General features: G+C 39.5%; 1 protein-coding gene across 7 annotated transcripts in view; it reads left to right on the forward strand.

The window, feature by feature from the left end:
* MAP4K3 (mitogen-activated protein kinase kinase kinase kinase 3) overlaps nucleotides 1-26331 on the forward strand; it is a 142683-nt gene that overhangs the window by 99355 nt on the left and 16997 nt on the right. For all 7 annotated transcript variants that reach the window (XM_073339816.1, XM_073339812.1, XM_073339813.1 and 4 more), the window contains 9 exons: nucleotides 2080-2192; nucleotides 7598-7639; nucleotides 13181-13265; nucleotides 14564-14643; nucleotides 16649-16709; nucleotides 16795-16912; nucleotides 19046-19104; nucleotides 21813-21916; nucleotides 22836-23007. In XM_073339816.1, the coding sequence (XP_073195917.1) occupies nucleotides 2080-2192; nucleotides 7598-7639; nucleotides 13181-13265; nucleotides 14564-14643; nucleotides 16649-16709; nucleotides 16795-16912; nucleotides 19046-19104; nucleotides 21813-21916; nucleotides 22836-23007 (834 nt within the window). The remainder of the gene's footprint in view (nucleotides 1-2079; nucleotides 2193-7597; nucleotides 7640-13180; nucleotides 13266-14563; nucleotides 14644-16648; nucleotides 16710-16794; nucleotides 16913-19045; nucleotides 19105-21812; nucleotides 21917-22835; nucleotides 23008-26331) is intronic.

A 26331-nucleotide genomic window follows, 5' to 3' on the forward strand; every position in this document is an offset into this window, starting at 1 on the left:
GTCCTGCAGTAGGACCTAAACCTGGTCCTCTCCAGGCTCACCAGGCTGCCTTTCCTACCTGTCCTGGAGGTCGCTTTCCTGGTGGTGGTGACATCAGCAAGACGAGTCTGAGATTAATGCCTTGACCTCTGAACCGCCTTACACAGTGTTTTATAAGGACACGGTCCAGTTGCGGCCTCACCCAGCCTTCCTTCCAAAGGTGGTATCTTTCTTCCACGTGAGCCAGGATGTTTTCCTGCTAGTGTTTTGTCCCAAGCCACACAGACGGATGAGGAGAGGCATCTGAACACACTGGACGTCTGGAGGGCCTTGACTATTGGAGTGTACCAAGACTTTCTGTAAATCGACCCAGCTCTTCATCGCTACGGCGGATAGGATGAAGGGCCTTCTGGTTTCTTCACAGAGGATTTTCCGCTGGATCACCTCTTGCATAAGGACCTGTTATGAGCTGGCAAAGGTCCTGCCACTGTCGATTGTCAGGGCCCATTTGATTAGAGCGCAGGCATCTTCAGCGGCCTACCTGGCGCACATCCCGATCCAGGACATCTGTAGAGCTGTGACGTGATCCTCTGTCCACATGTTCACGTCTCATTATGCCATCACTCAGCAGGCCAGAGACTACGCTGGGTTCGGCAGAGCTGTATTAATTACAGTCTGCGCAGCCGTGAACTCCTACCTGCCTCCACAGGAACTGCTGGAGTCCCCTGATATGGAATGAACATGAGCAAGCACTCGAAGAAGAAAAGACAGTTACCTGTTCCATAACTGGTGTTCTTCGAGAGGTGTTGCTCATGTCCATTCCATGACCCACCCTCCTTCCCCACGGTTGGAGTTTCTGGCAAGAAGGAACTGAGGGTGCGGGGAGCCAGTGGTGCCACTTATACCATGCCATGCAGGCATCACTCCAGAGGGTGCCAGAGCTGCTCCCCGGGGATGCTGCTGAGGAAAAAACTTCTGGCACCAGTGCATGTGGCGAGCGCGCACCCCTAATGTGGAATGACATGAGCAACGTATCTCAAAGAACCCCAGTTACAGAACAGGTAACTCTCTTACCTCACATTCACACAATTTTCCCTGTTAGCGACCAAAATTTGGTCAAAAGAAAAGGAGTATTTGTGGCACTGTAGAGTACACAAGTGGCACAAGTCCTCCTTTTCTTTTTGCGAATACAGACTAACACGGCTGTTACTCTGAAACCTGTCAAAATTTGGTAGTAATTTTCATGTAGAACTTGTAGAATAAAATTCTATGTGCGCGTGTGTGTTTTTATATATATAATGGAGGCACCATACTCACGTCTTAGGTAAGGTTGGAGTGTGTTTTGCACTTGAAGTGGGAGTCCATCCATTATTTTGTAGGAAAAACCCCTAGTCTATATGCCTCAAATGTTCAGCATATAACCTGAGGAAAACTCAATTTACTAAGAATATTCAAGTAAATCTGTTAATTAGCTTGAGTTCTAATCAGTTAAAATTTGGCCTTTTAAAAATTCACATTCTTGAGACTCATAATTTTTCAGGCTCCTTTAGCTTAAAAAGTAGATGGTATTAACTCAGAAGGGAGAGAGTTGGGGTCGGGGAGGAAAGTTCTGTGGCTATATAATTTTGTTAATTAACAGAAAAGAAAAAATAGCTGGTTTCCCAAATGTAGAAGGTTAATGAAGATATACATATGATAAGCTTATCTTTTCAGAGAATGAGCTTTTGCAACTCCTGATTTTGCTTTAAAACAGCTACAGTGACTGGGCTGAGAATGGCAGTCATGTTTGTAAAGGAAAAATCTGTGAATATCCTCTCTCCACATGTGCTGTAAATACAAAGAGAGTCAGTGAAGATGACTCTGTTTCATACTATCTCATACTGAAAACCTTTAGAAGTTTTATTGATCCTCGTTTAGGGGCTTGAAAGGATTGAAATGATTACAACTCCTTTTCCTGTTCTAATGGGCCAATTTTTTTGCTGGTGTACAATGGAGTTAATGCCCACAGAGAATTTGACCCATCAAATTCATGTCTGTCTATTACATTTTAAGTTGAATGTAGAGAAAATGTTTATATAACTTTAAACGTTTCTTTTGAAGGTAATGGAGTGAGTTCTTTACATTTAAATGGTGACAGAGAGGGATCGCCACATCAACAGCCAAATGAAAATAGAGACACTAATTTTTCAAGGAAAGAAAAGAAGGAAATACTGGTTGGTAATGATTTCAAATCTATTTTTATACTTTTTTTTTTTAACAAATTCCTTAGGTTGAATTGCACGGTGCTTTATTGAAGACCAAGGACAGGGTAGACCCATTACATAATAAGGAGGGAAAGACAATAATAGAAAATGCAACAATGGCAGAAGTGTTAAATACCCTTTTTGTTTCAGTTTTCACCAGAAATGTTAGCAATGACTGGATGACTAACATAGCAAACATCAGTGTAAATGAGGGTAGGATCTGAGGCTAAAGTAGGAAAAAAAACAGGTTAAGAATTATTTAGACAAGTTAGATGTCTTCAAGTCAGCAGGGCCTGATGAAATACATCCTAGAATACTTAAGGAATGGGCTGAAAAGGTCTCTGAGCCATTAGCAGTTATCTTTGTGAACTGTTGGAGGATGGAAGAGATCCCCAAGGACAGAAAGGGGCTAATATAGTACCTATCTATAAAAAGGGGAATAAAGACAATCCAGGGAATTATAGAACAGTCAGCTTAACTTTGGTACTGGGAAAGATAGTGGAGCAAATAATCAAACATTCTATTTTGTAAGCACCCAGAAGAAAATAAGGTAATAACAGTGAACATGAATTTGTCAAGAACTAATCATGTCAAACCAACCTAATATCTTTCTTTGACAGGGTAACGAGCCTTGTGGATAGGGGGAAAGCAATAGATGTGATGTATCTTGACTTTAGTAAGGCTTTTTATACTGTCTCATATGACCTTCTCATAAACAAACTAGAGAAATATAGCCTAGACAAACCTCCGATAAGGTTGGGTGCACAACTGGCTAGAAAACAATTCTAAGAGAGTTGTTATTAATGGTTCACAATCAAGCTGGAAGGGCATATCAAGTGGGTTCTTGCAAGGATGTGTCCGGGGTCCAGTTCTATTCAGTATCTTCATAAATTATTTGGATGGTGCCATAGTAGAGAATATACTCATAAAATTTGTGGACAATACCAAGCTGGGAGGGGTTGCAAGCACTTTGGAAGACAGAATTTAGAATTCTACAGGATCGTGACAAACTGGAGAAATGGTCTGAATAAGTTGGATAAAATTCAATAAGAACAAATGCGAAATACTACACTTAGGAAGGAATAATCAATTGCACAAATACAAAATGGGAAATGACTGTGTAGGACTGAGTACTGTAGAAAAAGATCAAGGGGTTATAGTGGATCACAAAGTAAATATGGATCAACAATGTAATACTGTTGCAAAAAAAGCAAACATCATTCTGCAATGTATTAGCAGGAGTCTTGTAAGCAAAACGCGAGAAGTAATTTTTCCACTCTATTCAGCACTGATAAGGCCCCGGCTGAAGTACTGTGTCCAGTTTTAGACACCATGTTTCAGGAAAGATGTGGACAAATTGGAGGAAGACCAGAGGAAAGCAATAAAAATGATTAAAGGGCTAGAAAACATGACCTATGAGAAAAGATTGAAAAAATTGGGTTTGTTTAGTCTGGAGTAGAGAAGACTGAGGGGGAACATAAGTCTTCAAGTATAAAAAAGGTTGTTATAAAGAGGAGGGTGATAAATTGTTCTCCTTAACCGCTGAGGACAGGACAAGAAGTAATGGGCTTTAATTGCACCAACGGAGATTTAGGTGTTAGACATTAGAAAAAACTTCCTGTCAGAGTAGTTAAGCACTGAAACAAATCACCTAGTGGGGTTTTGGACTCTCCGTCACTGGAGGCTTGTAAGAACAGGTTAGACAAACACCACTCAGGGATGGTCTAGGTAATACTTAGTCCTGCTTCAGTGTAGGTGACTGGACTAGAGGACCTATCAAGGTCCCTTCCAGTCCTACATTTCTATGATTATTGATTTGTTTCATATATTCAGGTTTTGATATCTGTTGAATGGATTTTGTCTTACAAGTCTGAAACATTTTGGCTAAACTGTTTAATCATGCTACAGTTTTTATCTAAATTTAAGCAGTCGACATTAATATCAATTTTATTTTTAAATGCTACTAGGAGCTGTCATTTATTACAAGTAATAAATATTGTGCATTCAAGATTTGTGTCTGTGTAAAACCTTAGTGATGTGTCCTGTCTATCAGTACAGTAGAACCTCAATAATTCATATTAATGATGAGAGATTGTGTAGTGAATTTTACTGACTAGTGGGTATGAAAACAAAAAAAAATTGGGAACCCAAGGAAAATGTAATGCAAAATGTAGTTTAATTTAGATTGATAATTGCAGTTTAGGCTTTAATTATTTGATACTGAACGTGTAAAAATAATTTTAGGAATTTAACGTTTCACTGCAACACGGTCTGGTATAACATCTTTGCTGTGAGATGGGGAGTTTTTTGTGTGGATTATAAAATTATGTGGATTAGCAAGGTTCTGTTGTACTTTCTGAAGGCTGCCTGCTAGAAGCAGATTTCATTGCAGCATAGCAGATATGGGTTTCTGAATAAATGCAAATCCTTAATTCTGTCTTCCTATCAATGTGCCAAGGATTGCCTTGAGTAATTTCCATTAGTTATTCAACATCCAGGGCTGGATACATCTAGGGCTATATATAAACTGTACTAGAGTTAAGAAGAAATATCTGCATAAATCCTCTGCAGTTTGTGGGGGCTATTGCGGATCATATTGCCCAATTAAGGTCATATACAGTCATAGCATTTTTCTCCCCAGACTAGTTAGTTTTGGATTGCAGTTTAACTGCTGCTTGACCATGAAGAGAAGTGTTCTTAACAGGGATATAATCAAGCCACTTCTACAGTAAATAAAATGGATCTTGTGAGGAAAAGGTTAAAATCAAAGTGTCTGTTTACTGAGGCTAAACTGATAATATATGACACTTCAGTACCAGCAGTTATTCAGCACAAGAGAAGTGGCAGCCCCAGATCCAGCAGAGAAGGCATTTTACGGTGGGGAAGCTGACTTGGCCATACTGGGGATGGAGTTGAAGAAGGAACTGAAAGAGTGACAGGAAGGATGCAACAGTAGGTGGGGAGAGAATGTGGAGATATGCAGGAGTTAACTGTGAGGAATCAGGATGGAGGGTGAGCTGGAGCGCTTAAGGTTTTTTTTATTGTTGCGGACAGATTTTTAGTCCTAAATTTTTAGTCCTAAGGGTTTGTCTTCACAGCAGAGTTTACTCAGGTTATCAGTACTCAATTTACTCCTCGCACGCACAGTAGCCTAGCTCGAGTGAGAGTGGCCACAGTGAAAAATAACACAGTAGATGCTATGTCCATACTGGCCCTGCAATTACTTGTTCTGGGGAAATTGGCAAGGTTCTTTGCTGTGTTAATGGTTTCCCAGCGAATTGTGGAAGAACTTGTCTGTCCTTTCTGGACCCAGGGGAGGAATTGCAGGAAGGCATTGGAGGACTAGCAGTATGCAAGTAGAGCTAATCTCTGTCCATGCTGCAGAGTGGTTTTGTTAGCAGCTGATGAGTTGTGTTAACTCCAGCTTTATTCTATATTCCTGGGTGGGCCTGCCAGCTCCGGTTAAAAGCACCACCACACCTGAGTTAAGGGTGTTTGTATGTGGACAGGACTCGAATTATAACTTGAGGTAACAGTAATGAAGACAAAAATCTAGAGTGATGTTAGAAACAAAAGTTTTTTAAAAATTGTTTAAACAATATGATTTTAAAGTTGTGTGCCTTCATGTATTTTGGCATACTTGGACCTAATTTCATTTTGAAAGCTTCTATCTATAACAGTGTGATTTTACCCCTTAGCAATTAATGAACTTCTGAGGCTCTCAGGCCTACAGAATAAAATCTTAATTACAAACTACAAAACTGATGTCCCACAAGAACTCAGTAACACAATGTATTTAGCTGTTCATAAATATACCATTCAAATTAAAATACTGTATATGCACACCTTTTACATCAGTGACATGTATAGTTCTCTTAGCATCCTGTTTGCTCTCAGGTTTAACTCTGTTAATTTTGACTTAAGTCCTGTGTGGTTTGGACTACAGCTTATTGAGACCCCTTTGAGCCCCTACAGCAGACTAGTTGTCAACTGTCACAGATTTTCTGTGATTTCCTGTATTTTCCGAGGATTTTTAGACAAATGGACCCAGGATTTGCCCATTATATTAATTCTACTGCTCTGTCTGGGCGGAAAAATACTTTTTTTAGTTTGCTGTCGTGGTGCATTTTGACAGCTTTTGGTGTGTAATAGTCAATTTCATTATTTCTCCTGTGTAGTCATTTAGATCAAAATTTTCAGAAGTGGCCGCTGATTTGGGTGTGTGTCAGTTTCTGCATCCCAGCTTGAAACCTTGGGCTTGATTTTCAAACTGGCTCAGGATCCAGTTCTGACTCCAGGTGAAGCTAATGGGAGATGAGTGTTCAGCATCTCTGAAAGGCACGTTCAAGATGTCTCAATTTGTGCCCTAAAATCAGGGGCTGCTTCTGGAAAACGTTGCCATTAGTCAGTTTTTTGTGAGAGTGGGGGGAGGAGAGGAGTTATCAGAATAGTGAGGGATGGGGAGAGAACATATTTTAAAGAGTTAAAATGTGATTTTAAAAGCATAAATATTGGGGGGGGGGGAGATCGGATAAGTATAGCTCCTGAAACCACTTGTAACTCATCTTTTGAAATCATCTAGACTTACAGCTGACTGTGTCCCTTTCAAGTTTTGTAGTTGAAGCAGCTTACAGTTTTAAAAAGGAGATAATTGTCTGTTGAAATATTTCTTTCAATGCAGAGATAAGTATTCTTGATGCTTATGAAATGGTTTGGTATAGAATAAACAATGTGTGGAGTGCTGAAACATAATTTTAATAAAGCAGGGTTTACATTAAGCAACTGTTTGGAATGTTGAACAGCTAATTATAATACTACGGCTTATATAAGCTTTGGAATAATGAATGATGACTCTCTAGTGTTCTTTCACATCTCTAGTTGAAAATTTTATTATGTAATAAATTATGTAGAAGTTAAGTTATGGGATATTAAGGAATCATAATAGATGAATTTCACTAGAACAGTAATTCCTCTGTGGGGTGGGGGGGGAGTTGGCAGCATCAACGGACAAGGAAGGTTAGCAAGTTCACAAACCAAATTCTGTAAAAACTGTGGTATTCCTGTACTTATTTAGTGCATCTCATTAAATGAGTGCAGTGTTAAATTTGAAAATGTACAGCATGTCTATATTTATTGTGTTTAACAAGTTGCATGGAGTTTGCCGCTGGTGGGTGTCTTTTATGCAGATATATGAATAAATATTGGCTTGTCGGTTTCATCTAATATAGTTGTACTCACAATTAATAAGTTAATTATGCACTATGTCTGACAGTTCAGCAAAGATATTTTAATGTTTAATCTGTACACTAATTTTGTTTTTAGTGAAATGTGTATAGCTATTAAAAGAATAATCTAAGTTTGATATTTTTTTCTAGAAACCAATTAGTAATGGCCTTCCACCCACACCTAAAGTGCATGTAAGTATATAATACTGGACCATCCAAACTAATTTTGAATACAGTATAGAAATGTTTTTGTATTAAATAAAAAAAATCAAATTTGAATATTCAGTGAAGTTCTGTCTTTTTTTTAAAAAGTCTAATTGAACAACTGGTTTAGATGTCACAATGATTTTTTTAAAATAAAATATTTGAAAGCCAATATGAACAATATCTATCGTTTAAGATTTGTGTTTCAAAACAGACTGAGTTTTAAGAAAGTTCTTGAAATAAAAATGTGAGTGATGATTTTTGTGTGTGTACGCACGCACGCATGCACAGAGAGAGCACTTTTCTTTCTGCACCAAGGCCATAAACTAGTTGTACTAGACTTGAAAGGATTTATACATTCATCAGCCAAGCATTTTAACAGCAGTCTTTTCCAATAGGATTCTAGTAGCCGATATCTCATAAACTACTAGAATTAAAATGTATACCATTTCAAATCCGGGATTCAAAACTGAGATGGGATTCATTGATTCTTAAGGCTAGAGAGGACAATTGTGATCTTCCAGTCCAACTTCCCTGCATATTACCTGTCCTAGGATTTTACTCATTAATCCCTGCATCAAGACCTGCAACATAGTTTTTAGAACAACACCCAATCCTGATTTTAAAGAATTCAAGCAATAATGAGCCCAAATAATGTGGTGGTTTCTAGTAGGAATTCTGAGAGCCAATTGCAGAGTGAAGCAACAAATCTGTCAAATACTGTTTCACTTTTCTTCCCCTTTAGGGCTAGTTTTGTCCTACTTTCTGCATAATAGTCTAAAACACCAGATTTAATGGGCCTTGTAAATTGTGGGAAAGAACTGTGTCCTCTCTTTTGATGAAATGCTTTACCTCTAATTCCCTTCCTCATCTCTTTGAAGGGGTCTGTCTCATGAGTAAGTCTTGACAGACACAGTCACCACCCTTCTGCAGCTAAGGTGATAAAACTGCTATTAGAACCATATAGATGCAGATGGTTTTATTCCTGGTACTTATTCATTCCAAAGGAGCAGCATTGTTTAAGACAAAAATTCTTGATCTCCAAAACCTTCACATCTCTCTAGGCACTGTAATCCCCTTCTCAAACGGTCAGGATTGCTTCAGAGCTCTCAACCTTTCAGATGTATTGACCATATCTCACTAAGGTAGATTCACAGGAAGTAACTCAAGTTACTAAATTGGCTCTAGAAATCAATAATTTGTGCTACAAAGCTACTCCCATTTGGACTAGCCTTGCTTCTTGGAGGTGGTAGCTGTTTGCGTCTGACAGGAATTATGCATTGGCAGGGATTTTCCCTACCTTAGTTGTCTCCTTCTTTAAAACAGGTTATTTGTTGTGTTAAGGTTCACAAACACGTCACAATGGGTACTTCAGACCGTTCGCAGCTTGGGGTCAGCACCAGACCTTTCTGCCCCATCTCCTGTCCAGTTTTATCTGTCTTGGCAGCAGCAGGTGGCTCACCCAGACCTCCTCGCTGCAGAGCTTTTTGAGAAAAAATTTCAACCTTTGACTTCAAATTCCAGACTGTCAATGTGGTCCAACAGTGTGTGTCTGTAATTCTCAGCCATGTCCTGTGGCTGCATTAGATTTTTGGGGAAATTGTCCCCTCAGCTCTGGTTCCCCTTCTGAGGTGTTGGCAACTGTTGGTGTCCTGCACGCTTCAGGGAGAGAGCTAGGCTGAGAAAGGCAAAAGGAAGGGTCTTTGTCTTCTGCTTCACCCCCCTTTCGAGTGTCACATTGGGGGGGCTTGGCCAGTTCTGTGAGCAGGTACAGTTCCCCCTCACAGCCCAGTCTGAGTGGGATTGCCTCAGCCACTCTCCCCTAGGCAGGATTGTTGTAGTTGGCTTTGAGGACAAGCGGCTACTTGTTTCCATCATCTCCATGAGGGAAGCAACACCAGAAAGACAGTGCACCAAATGAAAAATCACACCCTAGAAACCCCACGAAGACCCCCACTCCTGACTGCAGAGTTCAGCTGCTGGCCCTTCATTGTGACCCCTTGCACTGTGAATAAAGGGCACTGGGCATTGCACAGATGCTGCCAGTGCAGGAGAGTGCAGTAAGGGGCCTTCAGGCCCAGCTCTCTGCCCCTATTAACACCTCCGTAACAGGCCTCCCAGGCTGGAGCCTCCAGGGGAAATACAAACCTATCTGGCCCATGTGGAGCCCATACAGCAGAAAGGGGTAGCGTCTGTTCTTGAAGCTCAGTTACTTTCCCAGAGAAACCCAGAAGGGGCCCCTGTTGAAGAGAGAAGACAATACGCCCAACATCTTTAAAAGCAAGGAGATCACTAGCCACTTCAAATATTTTTGGAGCAATGTCTGAGCCCAGTCTCCCCCATCCCACGCACGCAGTATTACAGGGACAAACGCCCAAAGAAGAAATAAATTGAAATTAGCATTGGTTTTTCTGATCATCTTTACTAAGTCCATCCTGACAGATTAACAAAGAAAACTCTGTACTATGATCACAGCATGTTCAAGAAAAGGAAGTTTTATACAAATGCTGATATTAAGTGTGACGTTAGGACAGCTACCATGATTCCAGCCTTACAAGGTCATAGAGCGCAACTTTGGAACCTTATTTTGAACCTTACATCCCACTTGAATTGCAGCTGGAGGTGTCATACTTCCTATATATTAAAATAACCTTTCTTATAACAGTTATCTCCAATCAGGTGAACTTTTGAAGATGGGAGCTTTCTTGGGTGATAGCCAGGATTTTATTTTAATTCAGAAAAGTAGTCCTCACTATCATAGCATTAATTTCCTAAATAAACTCATATTTTTCCTTTTGCCAAGCATCACTGTTCAGTGTAGTGAGATTTGTTGGCATCCATATCCATCAATACATAAATTCCCCAAATTTTACACGTTGGTCATCAGTGTTTAGTCCCCCCCTTTTTTTTTAACAGAAGTCTTCTCTACATCCTCATTTTGGATGTCCATATTTAAAGGATAATTCTGCTTCTGACCCCTGAAAGCGTGCTGCTTTGAAAATCCCATTGTAACAGAGCTCTCAGTTTAGCATGATGAATAGGAAAATGTATCTGTGCTTATCTAAAAGTTTTCTTTTTTCACATAATAAGGTCCACAGATCAAGTCTACCCTGGGGACAAATGGATCATCCAGAATATGTATGGAAATTAAAATCCAAAAATTCCGGCTTTTCATTAAAGTAAATTATCCTCATACTCTGCAGTAGGAAAAGTTGTGTGCTTTTTCTTCAAAGTATCAACACAATCTGTAATTTTGGAAATTAGAATGGTGTTTTTCTGGCTGTGGAAGTTAGTTTCAACTGGAAGAAGCTTCAAAGAGCAAGGCATTTCCCTTCTGCCAGTGATTGATAGGTCTGGGTTCTGCTTTTAAACTGTAGTACCCCAGAAGTGGATCTGTGGACTTTATTACTTGAAGAAAGGACATTTTCAGGTAAGTACAGGTAAGCTTTTTGTATTCTCCTCAAGTTGTGCCTTGGGCACTGCAGATTGCCTTCTCGCTTTTCCAAAATCTAGTTTTGAGTATTAAAAGTCTGGGTTGCAGCCAGTGTAGACTTTAACTTTTGGACTAATCTGGATTCAAGGGTACCAGCTGCTTTTCGCCTTTAGGACTGCTTTCTGGTATGGCAGAGATAGCAAAAAGTCAGCCAGTAGGGCCAGGCAGATTATACCCTCGGGTATTTGACACCCTTTGCAAGGGTAAGAATGGAAACCCTTCAGTCTTGGCATACCTATGGTCTGTTCAATGCCACCAGGGAGCATACAACCTCAGTGTGCTCTCATCCCTCTACTTACCCCATGCCGGTCTGTTAGCGATTCAGTGATTGCGGTCCATTTCTAGGAATGGCAAGGAGGCAGTACTGAAGACAACGGCTCTTATAAAAAGTGAAAGCATATGCTCATAGGCATGCCTGCCACACTGCTGCCCAGGCTCAGACTCAGGTGTCAGATTTCGGTCAAGAAGTCTACTTCAGCTATCTCATCCCAAGACTTTCATGCTTTAGAAATTGAAGGAGGCTAGGTTGCCTATCCGTGTCTTAGCTCTGAGAACCTTCCTGCTATCCAGCAATGGAAAGGTGGAACATGTTCTCACAAGCAGCACTGCAGCAAGGTGCTGCTCATGCTCCTCTCCTGGGTGAAGAGGTGGTCTTTTGTCCCTGTGTTGTGCTGCAGTGACATAGGTAACATTGCATAACAGTTTGTGCTGTGAACTCCACTTTTAATTGCTTAATTTCTGAAACTTCCAACATTTGGGTTCAGAATTTCCAGGCTTGGTTTTAACTGGATTGAACAATGAAGAAAACACTTTTCCCATTATAAATATTTGCATCTCAAACGGCTGTAGCACTGAAGTTGTTGGAGGTAGAAAGTTGCTGTTTGGCAGGGGGATAATTCTCAGGGAGTAGAGATTTTTAACACGCATACATGCTGGTATAATTTTGGTGAATCTTAAAGTCCTCAAAGGATGCAGTGATTTATACTTATTGCTATTTACTGCATCCTGGAATTACTGTGGATTGAATGAAGCTGGGCTGGTTTTTTGCTTCGTAGCTTTGACTCTCTGCAGTTTTGTAGGATTTTTTTTTTTCATTCAAAGAAATAGGAGATTTAAGGGATTGGAGAAATCAATTAAAATTGTCTTACCATTCAATCAAAAACTGTTCCATAACCAAGAAAGCAAGAAACCATTAGAAAAACACATTAAGTTGAATTTTACTTCTCCAACTTAATTGAATCCCACCAGGTCAGTATTAGATGCTGTACTGAAAAGGAATTATCCGCGTTCTGCTCTTACTTAGCAAGAGAGGATGAACTGCCACTGTATGGTTGTGGGAATGGAAAGGAGGAACCCCTAGTTTCTATTCTTCCTTCAGCTGCTGCTGGCTGGGAATGAAGACATGACCTTATTAAAGGCTTTTTGACATACCTATGGCTTTCAGAACTACTTTCAACTGCAGGGGGTGGAGAGGAGAGAGTATTATGCTGTGGAAGATTCTCATTTTATGGTAAAACTCAGTTTATCAAGATTTGTGTGGGGATAAAAATCTTCACTCTAAAAGAGTTCCACTTTGTGAAGACGTAAATATTGCAAACAAATGCATTTTAAAACAAAAGTGTAACTTCAGTTTCCTTGCTGCTTAGGTACCAGGATGGAGTTTATGCAACAACTGATGATATTTCAAATTTGTAAAATATTTCAGAAATAAGAGGGCACTCTTGGGACTACTGTGATTTTTATCATACTCCCATATTTCACACAGAACCTTTTTCAGTTTCCTCTCATGCTGCAATGAGTAGACATTATTGTAATCAGTTACCAGAACTGGCAAAAGCTTCCCTTTCTCTGGAATGTTTTTTGGGGATGAAAGTACTCCAATAGAAGAATTAAATAAACTGGTCCCGAACCCTTTTACCCCTTCAATTAGGCAAAAACGGTGCCATTTGAAATACATAATTAGAATTTTTCCTAATACCTGTTGATGTAAAGTATCAAATTCACTGTTCTAAATGACTTATATTTTACTTTCACAGATGGGTGCTTGCTTTTCAAAGGTTTTCAATGGGTGCCCATTAAAAATTCATTGTGCAACATCATGGATTAATCCAGATACAAGAGGTAGTACATTATGTATTTTCATCCTATTTATTCTCTCCTGAAGGTTTTAAGAACATAATCTATCCAGTTTAGATATCAAGAGAATTATTTATAGAAGTGTCACTTGTGTATATAGGAATTTTCTCTTTATTGGATTGCTTAAACACAAGCCAACTATTGATTTAAAAAAAAAAGTAAATTCCCTTTACTTTTAAGGTATGTGATATAGATTGCAACTTTTTAGTTTATCAGTACTTGATAAAATAAGTTTACCATGCAGATGAAAGTGAGGTACATGTATTCTTCTTTTGGTTGAAGTGTAAAACACACTCTGCTTCTGGGAATCAAAAATCCCAGGTTAGGAGGTAATGCTGTTTGACCAGGACACTGGGGATAACAGCCACATCCTGACTTCCTCAGTTCCCCCTGTAGTTTTGTTAGATATATTATTGTTCACTTAACTTCTCAAATCTGTTGTGGGCAGAGAGAGAGGCTGCCACCATTCCCATCATAGGTAAATATATTTCAGTGTGGGATGAAGTGATCTATGCTACAGGGGTCAGACTGTAGGGGGGGGGCGAATTGGTGATATGGGACTCAAGTTTTGCCTGAAATTGTAGCAAGCTGCTACTACTAAAATGACCAGCAACAAATGCTTTTCTGAAATTTAAGTGATCAAAAGCAGTCTTTGGAGTTGACACTTCATTTAGATGAGAGCATTCCAACTTCTCAGCAACCAATGGTTTTAACTCTGTCTTGCTTGGAAACTCAGAAGGAAAATGCTGTGGTGGCCAACATTTAGAAGGTTGCCTTTGTAACCATGAGGGATAGATGTGAAATTATCTTAATTTTTGCAGAAACAGATGGGGCCCCCAAAGAAGAGCTGATATAACATGTCAGTCAGTACCATCCTTGATAAACACCCTATGAAGCGGTTATGAGTCCTGCAGAAAGACTTATAGAAGTGTTAAGTAATGTATATTAATGTGAGTTAAGCGTCATCTTTATAGCAGGAACTTATATAAATTATATTGTTCATATAGGTTCTTCCAGCAGTAATTCTTATGGCCAGTATTTTGAACTAAAATAAGAGGAATCCCTCTGCTTCTTTTGTTTTTTTAAATTTAAGCTACTGCTGCTTCCTACTATTTCCTGATATAAGGAAACTTAAACAAAGTAGATTGCTTGCTTTTGATGAATTTGAGTGCCTCTGTTACTCAGAGTGAAACACTGCTTTGCTAAACCAGCTCCATGTTCATATAATTTTAACTTTCCTTAACTCCAGATTTGTTAATTTTAATTTCCCTTTCCCTTTACAGATCAATACTTGATATTTGGTGCAGAGGAAGGTATTTACACCCTGAATCTCAATGAACTTCATGAAACATCAATGGAACAGGTATGTTTGTTCTGAATTTTTGAAAATATAGTCCTTGTCATTTTTCAGCAATTAAGGTTAGTGTTGCATAACATAAAATATCTCCTTTGCTTAAATGCATCTATACATGCTGGAGCTGCACTTAAGGTTACCTGTTTCAGTTCTAAAGAGTCGCTTTCAGTTACTTATAACCTTGTCAGACTTTCACCTTTCAGGCTGATATTTTTCCAGGTGCAAATTTTCATTTGGTTTCTATACTACTTACAACTCAGTGTTCGTCTAACACTTAAAACCAAGCACAGAGTCACAATGGAGAATATACTTACACGATTATAGAAAATTAATAAAACTACTTGTGAACTGAACTAAAGTAAAGCTGATCTTTCATTTGCCTTACTGACTAGAAATTTGAGGCAAAAGATAAAGAAAAGCTAACCTCTCTGATTATACTTTGCCATTACTCCAATGGACAAAACAGAGATCATAAATACATAACTTTCCAGGAGCTAATAGACAGCCTTATTTAAAATACCCTGAGAAGAATCTGGCAACTCTTCTAGGGTAATATCTTTAGATCAATCACCATCACTCTACAGACACTGGGGAGGAAGGGTGTGTCATAAAATATTTTCAGTATTTCCAGATGAGGCATTGGGCCTGTTTCTTGATGTATTGAAAATGAATTTGTTAGACCTCTACTGAAAATGAAGCTCGTGTTTTGGAAGCAGATGGATGTAAAGGGGCTGTGTCTGGGATTTTGGAAGGTCTCGTAGGGTGTGCCTGCCCATTAGCACCCCCTTCTGACGGAGCATTGTGCTGCAGGTAGTCCCTGCTTGAATTTCCCCTGACCCAGGTTTTGTCTCTCCCAGAGATTCACACAACTCAGCCCTTCAGCAAGGTCACTCTCTGGGTTCAATCCCCTTCCAGGGTAGCAAAAGTCCAAACAAACAAACGTTTTCATCCCACTTGGGCTCCTCTTCTCCCTGTCTTCTGGGCTTCCCTTATGCCTCTCCACTCTGGGATAGAGCACTGACACTCAGGCTGCTTCTTTTGAGTCCCTCTCACAGCCTCTGGGCTACTGGTGTCTTTCTCTGCTCTGGGATAGGGGGCTGAATCCCAGGCTACTTCCCTGGAGTCCTCCAGACCCTATGTCAGGGCCTTCCACAAGAGCCCCCCTTGCTCCTCCCTTCATTTCCCTAACTGAGTGCTCTCAGCCCTTTTATGAGGTCCAGGTGATTATCAGGCAGTCACCTGACCCCTATTGGCCCTGCCTCCTTAGGCTTGGAATACTTAATTATGCCATAGATGGGGCTGATAGAATGAGGTTGACTAGTCCCAGGTTTCCTGGCCCTTAACGGGCAGGCCACCCGTTAGAGGCCAGTAAGAGTATTTGGATCTTTAGGATTGCAAAAACAGATTTGCTTTAGCTATCATGGGTTTTTTTTGTGGGGGTAGGTCTTCTTTCTGGTACACCAGAAGTCAGTTTGTTTAATTATTGAGGCAAAATGCGTTACCACACAGAAATGGAAGGTTCTCTCAGCCCCCAACCTTAATATATAGGTTCAAAGGATTTGGCATGTCAGTCTTAAAAGAAATGTTGTTATATTTTAATGACTATGCATTTACTGGGTGTTACCCCATTTGGTACTCTTTCTTTGAACTAGTAGAGGAGTATTACATGCTAAATCTGATGTGTATTTTGAAATTTAAATATAAAATATAAAAAGTTTAGGTCAACCTTAACTCTGAGTTAGGGGTGAGTTATAAAGCATACTAAAAGTATGCATATACAATACATTTGTGTGTGTGTGTAATATAAAGGTTGTATGTATTATGACTTTATCCTTTGTATTAACTCTAAAATCTGTGAAAATACTATGTTTAACTTATCTAAGGCCAATTTCTGCTATAGAAATCATAGCAACGTTAATTGTTGTATTGCCTGTCCAGATACTAACTTATAAATTGATTTATTGTACTACACAACATTTTGTGTTCAGTAAATTTTGTTTGTTTTCTTTATCAGCTATTTCCCCGAAGATGTACGTGGTTGTATGTAATGAACAATTGCTTATTATCAATATCTGGTAAGTCTTTCAACTGCTTTTAATGTAAATGCCTGAGAATCGTAAATTTTGTGTATTAAGCTTTATTCTGATTTTTAATTTCCAGGTAAAGCTTCTCAGCTTTATTCCCATAATTTACCAGGGCTCTTTGATTATGCAAGGCAAATGCAAAAGCTGCCTGTATCTATTCCAACACACAAGCTGCCTGACAGAATACTCCCCAGGTAAATATATATTAATCAAATGTACTAGCAATATTTTGTAGAAGATCTTGTTTCTGAGAGTCCAGGACCCTCTCCTGAATGGGGACCCCTAATAATTTGAAGTTTTTGGAATTTATAGTCTCATCTCCATGAATAACTTCTACTAGCCTTAATTAGAGTTCAGGCACTTAAATTCACAAGAATCAAGATGAGAATATACACTCTGAAAGGAAAACTCCAATTGTACACATTTCGCTTTCTTCTTGGGATAGACTGTGTTTGAATCTGATCTCACAATTCCATTTTACTTCACTTGAATTATTCTTGAGTTACTGAGAACAAGTCAGACTGCTTGTTCCTTGAGGGAAGTTCTGGTTGCCTCTGTTGTAAACCAGATTCCAGGGTTAAGCTCAAGCATGTTTATCTAAGAACCAGAGGAGAGATTGAAGCCTAAAATAAACTGTTCTGATCAGCCCAGAGAATGAGGGTAGGGAAATATTTATTCAGAATGAGAACATGGGGCGCTGGAGGCTATGGACATATTACCTGAGGTGTGTCCACAGCAAGTTCTGTATGCAGTTTCACCAAATATATTTATCACCAAGGATCATATGAGAGATCCGAAGTAATATTATATTTGTTGCCACCCAAGCCATAGGAGACAGATCCTTAAAAATAGTCTGGATGTCAGACTCAGTACCAGATAACTTGCTGACTGCACCAAATCTGCTATAGCAGAGGCTATAGGACTATTTTGTCCTCCATGAGCCTTAGTACCCTTGCTGCTCCAAAGAAAATACTTGAAAATAGAAGTGTTCTAGACATGTAATTAATTTTGCTAGCATCAGAGGGAAATGGTAACAGTAAGAAACCTGAGGATTCAGTGTGGAGTCAACATTCAGTGCATAGAAGGCAGAATGAATCACCAGAACACTTCACAATAAATAACTTCCTAAAGAACTATCTTATCAGTGGGCCTGATTCTTAGCTACCTGGAGGTACAACTAACAGCTGTAGCTTTATTCATTACATGATGCAGGAAAGGCCTCTGTGCAATCATCTGCATGCATAGCTGTGTTACACCCATCAGACACTGTGATCGCCTTGGAACCGAAATATGGTCTTAGAAGATTTAGCATAGCCACCTTTCAAACCATTACACTGTATATCCCTATGCAGTTTGTCTGTTCCTGCCCCATACTGTAACTTTGGCCAGCAGGCTATGTGAGTTGGGGACACAATCAGCAGAGGACCAATACTGTAAATTTCACAAGGTCAGGGTTGCTATGAAAATTCCAAAATACATCAAGCCTGAGATGACATCTCATACACACTCTGGAGGGCCAGGAGATTTCCTGCCAAGTCCCATCACATCCCAAGGAAAATGTTAAACAACCTGAAAGTGCAAAGGGCAAGCAAAACATACATAGGCAGGACAGAAGCATTTAGATATTCCACATTTCTCTTTGCTGCTTTCTTCCTTTTGCGTGACAGGCATCAGAAGGACACAGTAGCCAAGAAGATTACTAGATGCATATCTAAAGTACGTAAATAGCAGGATAAATTATTTCCACCAGATCTCAAAGCACGTTCTTCAAGAGGTTCTTGAATACCATGATGATGAGTGCAATATAAAAATTGATGTAAAATTAAAGCAAAATTCTCTTCAGAGAAAAGTTCATGCACCAGCAGAAAAAATGGAAAGCAAAGAAAAATTCAAAACAGCTACATGAGCATCAGTACATAAATCTGCAAAACATTATATGCTTGATTTGGGACTTAGTTGACACAGCATTTAGTAGCAGAGCCCTACAATGTATGGAAGTCATGATCTCCAATCCGTTTCTGCAATGTGAACTCCACTGAAGCAGTCCTTGACAATGCCTCTAATAAACCTCTTCCTGGAACAACTTGGAATACTGCATTCTCCTTCTCGACCTGTCAGTCACCTTTGGAACTCTCGATCACATGCTTATTGATTATCTTATCCTCTGTTGACTTCCTTAACTCAGGCCTTTCCTGCTCCTCCTCCTGTCTTTCAAATTACTCCTTCAGGGCGTCATTCTGAGGGGTCATCCTTATTAACAGTCTTTATAAGAAGCAGATTGATTGATTGTTTTATTGAATTAATAATTCTGTATTTATATCCTTTAGGAAGTTTGCAGTGTCTACAAAAATTCCAGAAACCAAATGGTGTCAGAAGTGTTGTGTTGGTAAGTAAAGATGTACAGTGAAAATGTCAGTAAGAGGAATAAACGGCTACAGTGTTGAGATATTTGTAACGGGTCACTACCTGGGGAGGAACAAAAGGAGAGAAGAATATTAGGCTGTCACGTTTCTCCTGTCATCAGAAAGAAGCTGTAGACATCTACAGGTAGTAAACTCAACCAGATTAGCCCTCACATTTATAGGAAGTGAAAACTTCCTCTTTTTTTCCCCTCATAATTAATCACATTTCACAACAAATTCAGAACAGCAGAATACATGTCCGGTTTCTTGAGAAACCTCAGTCTCTCCGGGGGAGTGACATACAGGAAGCATCAGGCTGTGGACCATGACTTCTAATACTGGCCATTGTGAGCCCACCATAGTTAGTATTATTATTGACTGATACTGTGTAGTTCGTTTTAAATTCTTGCTAGAAAGATCTACAAGAGCAGCATTGGTTCTCTAAAAATAGTACCATACAAAAGTACAGTAAGGGTCTAGTGCACCAACCACGGAGTCAACACTGCTGTATGAGAGAGATACAAACAGTGAAATGTTACTGTTCAATAAATGTGCATAAAAGGCAGGAAAATTATTTGCTGCATGAGCTCTCCACACAAGCTGTAGAGTGTGGAGGTGGGATGGGGTCTTCTCGAATCACTAACTGCAACACCTAGGTCCCTGTTATATAGAACACAGGATGTAACATTTTCAAATTCTCTGATATAAGTAATCACTTGTTTCTCTCATCTACCTGTTTGTCTTGTCATTTAGATTGTAAACTCTTTAGGGTAGGGACTGTCATTTACTATATGTTTGTACAGTGCTTATTAGCATGAACGGGCCTTGACCTGATTGAGGCCTCAATATAATGTTAAAAAATAATCTGCTGAACTGCTGAAAGGTGTAGTTTCTGACCTGCTGGCAGAAGAATAGTAGGGGAAAAAAAATCAGAGTAGATATGAAACTCTATAGGCTCTTCATGAATATAAATGTAACGTTCAGCCTGATACATTTTACAAGGTTTCTCTTCCAGTGCTGAACAGTGAAGGTGTTAGCATGCTGCACTGTAATCTTGTGGTGGTCATGGTAACCTGGCCTAGTTTGTCAGAAGGGTGCATGCACAATACAGCAGATAGCTAGCGTGTGGCCGTGCTGAAAGAGCTTTATCACCACCAAGTGAATTACTAAGCATCTAAATATTACTAGACCCTAGAGAATCTCCCATGTGGTAGGAATAGAGCCTGTGATGGGACACGAGTGCTGTACCCTTTGTCCTAGCGGAAGCAGCACTGAAGTGGCAGTCAAAAAGGGACTGAATTCTAGTCTCATCTTTTCCACTTACTGGTGTTAGTAATTATGTACACTTCACAATTTGTATTACTGAGTTGAACCTTACTTTAACTGTCAGGCAAGTATCATTGTCCCCATTTTACAGATAGGTTAACTGGGATGTTGCACAAGGGACCAGATTTATAAAGGTATTTTTAGGTGCCTAAAGATGCAAATAGGCCCTTAATGGAACTTCAAGAGAGGAGAGGGTGGTCCTAGTGGATTTCATCCACATTGAACCACATTGAAAGTCAGTTCTGTAAACTGCACCTTTCTGTGTCTTTGGGCCCTTAAATGCCTTTGTAAATCTAGCCCAAGATCACCTCAGTTGGCTTTGAATCAGACCCTTAGATTGTAAGTTCTTTGGGGCAGAGACTTTATCATTTCATGTCTTGTACAGCTCTAATCATATTGTTGATTATTTAATAATGTGATCACGTAATTAGCCTCTAATATAGTGAATTTGCAGAGTTCAGGCAGTGCATGCAATTTTAAGCATTTCCTGACTTTTCAGTGCCTAGCAGCCCACCTTCTTTTTTTTAAATATTTTTTAATTGAGTAGTGATAAAAGCTATAAGAAGAGCAGTTTTTAATGAAAATGATGATGACTGATATCCTTCCTATTTTCATTTCAGGGTCAAGGTATAAAATTAAGTAATGTGTTAATTGAATTTTAGGTACTGGGTGCAAAATATACTGAGTGTTACATTTTTAGGCCAACTTTGTCATTAAAATTCAGCTTCCTGGGCAGTTTAAAGAATTGACAGTGGATGTATGGAGCCTTTCATTTCCTATCACTTGCTAGAACCTGGTCTAGGACACCAATGACTGAAAGCCTACAGAGCACCTATCAGTTGGTAATGACTGGTAAATTGCTGGCCTCTGTTCAGTTCATGTTGGAGAGGTGCCACTGTCATAAGAACAGCCATTATAATTGGCACCTTTCTTCAAAATCTTAACACTAGAGGAGGTTCCTCAAGATAATTAAAAAATAGTTGGGGCACACCAACACTCTGAAATGGGGAGCTTTGACTGTCAGTGTCCATGCTATAACTAGCCTGTAGGCAGCCCTAAAGTATTAAGTCCTGTTTATCAGTCAAAAACCTTCAATCAGCTGTATTAAAACAAGCTAGGTATATAAAGTATGGTTTTATTATGATGTCTGTGATAGCACCTACTATATGCTGTTTTTTCCAAACCCTTAAGAGATTCCTAGGAGCCAAAAATCTAAGGGTTGTATGTAGTTTGAAAACTGACTTTTCAGAGTCCCTTTTCAGATCTGACACTTTCAGAATTGCAAAGGCTGTGTTAAATTAGATGTGAAATGTTTATACTAAGTAAAATGTGTTACTAACATACTTTACCTTTTCTTTCTTGGCAGTGAGGAATCCTTACACAGGCCACAAATACCTTTGCGGAGCACTACAGTCTAGCATAGTCTTATTAGAATGGGTTGAACTGATGCAGAAGTTCATGTTAATTAAGGTAAACATTACAATAAGATGTCCACAAGCAGGAACTACATTCTCTTTAGGACTCAACCTCTTAATACAAAACATTGATTTTCAGATGCTTTTATCTTGAAAAAAATTAGTTGAGTAACTAAAATGTAAATAATTTATGTTCCTATATGATTTTCTGTTCATTTCTGCTTAACTCATTTTGAAAAATGAAATTCATTTTATATCATTTGAAAAATACCAGTTTAAAATGTCCCAAACATTTACTAGATGCTAACTAAACATTATTTGAACCTTTTCCCCTGCACATATCCAGTCTAAAGGTTGATTATTTCTATCTGTAAATGTTGTCTTATAGTTATACAGTAAGAATGCTCTGGCTAATCAATGGGCAGAGCCTTGGGAGAATTGAGGGGAGAACATTGATAGTTCTCACTTATGCCAAACGTAAAGGGAGAAGATGACTCATTTGTTTTGGACTGCGTGACTCTTTGGGTGCTCCAAAATCAAATAGTTGTTGTTCCCAGCTGACATCTGCAGGACAGAGGCCACAATGCTTCATTTTTCTCGGACAGGCAGCACCCACAGTCTGATCAGCTGGGGAAACAAACTTTTTAAACCTCCCCAACTAGTGATGTCACTCAGAGGATCTGGGCTCTCTTGCAAGCAGCCATAAGAAAAATGATAGTGAAAGTTCAGATTCTGGATATTAACAAAATCTGCATGAAGAACCTAAATCTTCATAAATCAGATTTTCCTGCATCTGCCAAGTAGTATGATTTTAGGAAACAAGCTTGATGTTACATAAGTGGACTAACTATGAATGGTAAAACTACTTTATCCAACTTACCATGCTGTTTAAATGACTAATCATGATGTGTACTAAATTGTTTGCTTTTTAACTTGTTTGCCTTTATCTAACAGTGTTTTGTTTCTTAATCTAGCACATAGATTTCCCTGTACCTTGTCCACTGAGATTGTTTGAAATGCTGGTAGTACCTGAACAAGAATTCCCCTTAGTTTGTGTTGGTGTCAGTCGAGGGAGAGACTTCAACCAGGTGGTGAAGTTTGAGACTGTCAACCCAAATTCTACCTCTTCATGGTTTACAGAAACAGGTTTGTGCATTATGATTGGATTCCCAACATTATTTGCTATCTTACTTTTTTATAATTAGAGCACCAGTAACAGCTAGGTTCCATAGTTTCCATGGAATGTCCCATAATTAGTTACACTGGGTTTTCCACGTAAAGTGGTCTCCCAGTTGTCCATAACTCTCTCTGATGTTCACCTTCCAGGCTAAAATTTTTGATTGAGTGAATTTTTTTTTAAATGTTTGAGTGGAACACACAGGGGACAGAATAAAAGTTGCTTGTGTTTCCAGAAGTTAGGCCTTCCTTGAATTGTGCGCTTCACTTTGCAACTTCAGTGTTCTCTTGACATAGCGTTTTTAATGGATTTTAATGGAATTTCAGGCTGATTGCCTTCTTCTCGGGCAGTTGGTATGAGATGTTGTGGGCCAAATGCAGAGAGCGTGTTTCAGCATGGCAGTTACATTGCTGTTGCTGAGACGGAAGTACTTACCCCTCCCTCTTTCCATGAATATTGGGAGGAGGGAAGGCATGTGTGCCCTGTACTCTGCATCCAAAAGCCACCCCTTATTTTTGATCCTCATGGCTGGCATGAGTGCCATTTGGATGAGGAGCTAGTGCACGGAAGCAGCAGCAGAAACTCTTAAGATGAAAATTGGGTGGTGGAGAGACAGCCTTTCTGGATTGCGCCCCACCCTCTTGAAAACCAGTTGCCATCGTGAGCCTGGTCCCAGTGCCAGTCCCGGTCCCAGTCCCACAATGCAGAATCAGTAAGTAGCTCTGTCTCAGGGCTTTAGCCACCCCCCAGTACTTTTGCACAAACCTCACTGATTCGATTCTGTGGCGCTCACTAAAAATGCTGTTTTCACTAGAAAGATTTCTGCTGATTTTCTTGCTTCTTAAAAGAATATGTGAAAAACTTCTGCTGTAAATAGAAGTACAACTACATAAATGACTGTTATCAGTGGTAGTGGTGCAGTGTCTGGCCAGTTAATACTGTAATACTTGTGTGTGTGAACTTTGAGTTCCATTTTCAGATTGGTACATAGGGTTATGTAGCTCCTAATATAGTCATTGAAAGTAGAACACTGAAAAGCAACTCTTTAAAATGTACCCTTTGTATTCAGTCTTATTTCAGTATTGTCTGCATCAGTGATATGTCTCTGTAAATGTAAAATCTTTATTCCCTTCTTAATACTCTCTGTTTTTTAACTTGGACAGTTTAACACTGCTCTGAATTACTGCATCTATCCTCGTTAGAATTCTTTTTTAGTCATTTGTATGTCCTTCTGGTGCATCTGTATTGTTGGCAGGTCTTCTTTCCTTTATTATATTGTTAGTGCTTTAAACCACGTGGTTAAATCTCTCTCTCCTGTCCTCTGTTGACAGGACATTGAGAAGTCAAAAACACTCTGAGAGGAGAGAAAAGTGTACAGTATGTGGTGGTCATAAATAGCTTGCACCAAATGGTTATTATTTTATATATTTGGCATTTGTTTGGAAATGTTTTGAAGTGATTGTCTTTGCTCCATTTGTGTGATGATCATGAGCCAGAAAATGCATACACCTTCTTGTGACTGACAGGCCAAATTATTGTCTCTGAAAGTGCATTTTTCTCCAGAGACAATTATGCCTGATGGCATGTGAGTGAGACTCCCATGTGACATACTGCTTCACTGTGTGTGGTCTTAGGCAGAGCCAGCTCAATTCCTATGAAATGGCAAAGAACACACACCCTGGAGGTGGTGGTGAAGAGGTAGCTCTCTTAATTTCTTTCTCCCCATCCCTCTGGTTCTGGCAGATAAGTCACAGGGAGGATGGTATGTATTACATTTTCAGTAGCTCTCAGTGCTGCTCTCTACACTCTCAAGTAAGAGCACCCAGTGCCTGACAGGTACCGAGAAAAACAGCAGTCTCTCAGCCTGCCATGTTCCCTACCTGGGTAGAAGACTGAGAATGGAGTTCTTTGTCCAAAAAATTAGAGAGGAAGACAGAGTGAGGAGTCTTCTCTCATAATCAAGGGGGCAAAGGCAGGAAAGAGAAAATGAAGTTCCCAGCCTCCTCCTACACTGACACCAAAGACAGAACCACAGTGGGTTCTGGTTATGGTGTCATCCCCAGGCTTGTTGCCACAAAAGGCTGTTACGCACTGTTGTGTGTTTTCCCCCTTTTTCATCAGATGTGAGAATGCTTTAGATGAAAAAATCTTTTGAAATATGAAAGAATAGATTTTAATATTGTTGAACTGGTACTCTTTTGCTCTCTATACCATAACTAGAAAAATTGCCCATGAAAATACTCACATACATTGTACTGTACATTTCTTTCCACCATTTAATTTGATTTTACACAGATATTATTACTGTTTTAAACTCTTTGGGCCTTTTCTACACTAAAGGGAAAAGTCGATCTAAGCTACGCCATTTGAGTTATGTGAATAGTGTAACTCAAATCGACGTAGCTTAGATCTACTCACCACGGGGTCCATACTACACGATGTCGACGGGAGACACTCTCCTGTTGACTCCTGTTACTCTTCTCAATCAGGTGGAGTACAGGAGTTGACAGGAGAGCGATCGGCAGTTGATTTAGCGGGTCTTCATTAGATGCACTAAATCAACTGCCGATGCATTGATCGCCACAACGTGGATCCTCAGGTAAGTGTGGACAAGCCCTTGGTCTAGGCTGAATCATTAGTGGTTTAACTCATGTGCAGGGATGTACTACAGGCCTCACAGAGGCCTGTCTGTTCAGCTTTGTGGGGAGGAGGGTAATGTCTTGACTCACTGTAGTGATTCCTCCAGCTGTTTTAAGGGTGACTGCAGTTCACTGGAGGGGAAGTCACAGCTCACCTAGCTGAAGGGACAGTTGCTTTGATGACTCTTGCAGATGGAGTGTTAATACAAAAACGGGAGTAATCCTTTGTGATCAGAGTACAATTCCTCTGTGAATTGTACTTCTCAACTATATAGGAGCTCAGTATTGCCAATTATTAATAATACCTTAAAATAATGGGCCCCAATCCCAGAATCCAGTCGTGAGTCAGGGAGCCAGGCTGAGGGGATAGAAATGGCAGAAATATTCTAAGACCAGTTTTTCACCACTTTAGTTCAGATGCCAGATCCAGAGTGCTGTAAAGGTTCTGATAAAAATCTAAACCTCACATTTGAACTCAAAAGTATCCAGGTCAAGAGACTGCCTCAGTGAGCACATTTCTACTGCCCCATATGTGGAGTTTTTTTTGTTTTGTTTTTTTAATCTTATGCAGGATTTGACTTCTTTTTTTTTATGGGGTTAAAATGTTCTTAATTAAGAGCTGGTTTTAGTATTTTATGTAATGTTTTAATTTCA

This window comes from Lepidochelys kempii, chromosome 3 (assembly GCF_965140265.1).
Source record: "Lepidochelys kempii isolate rLepKem1 chromosome 3, rLepKem1.hap2, whole genome shotgun sequence".
NCBI lineage: Eukaryota > Metazoa > Chordata > Testudines > Cheloniidae > Lepidochelys > Lepidochelys kempii.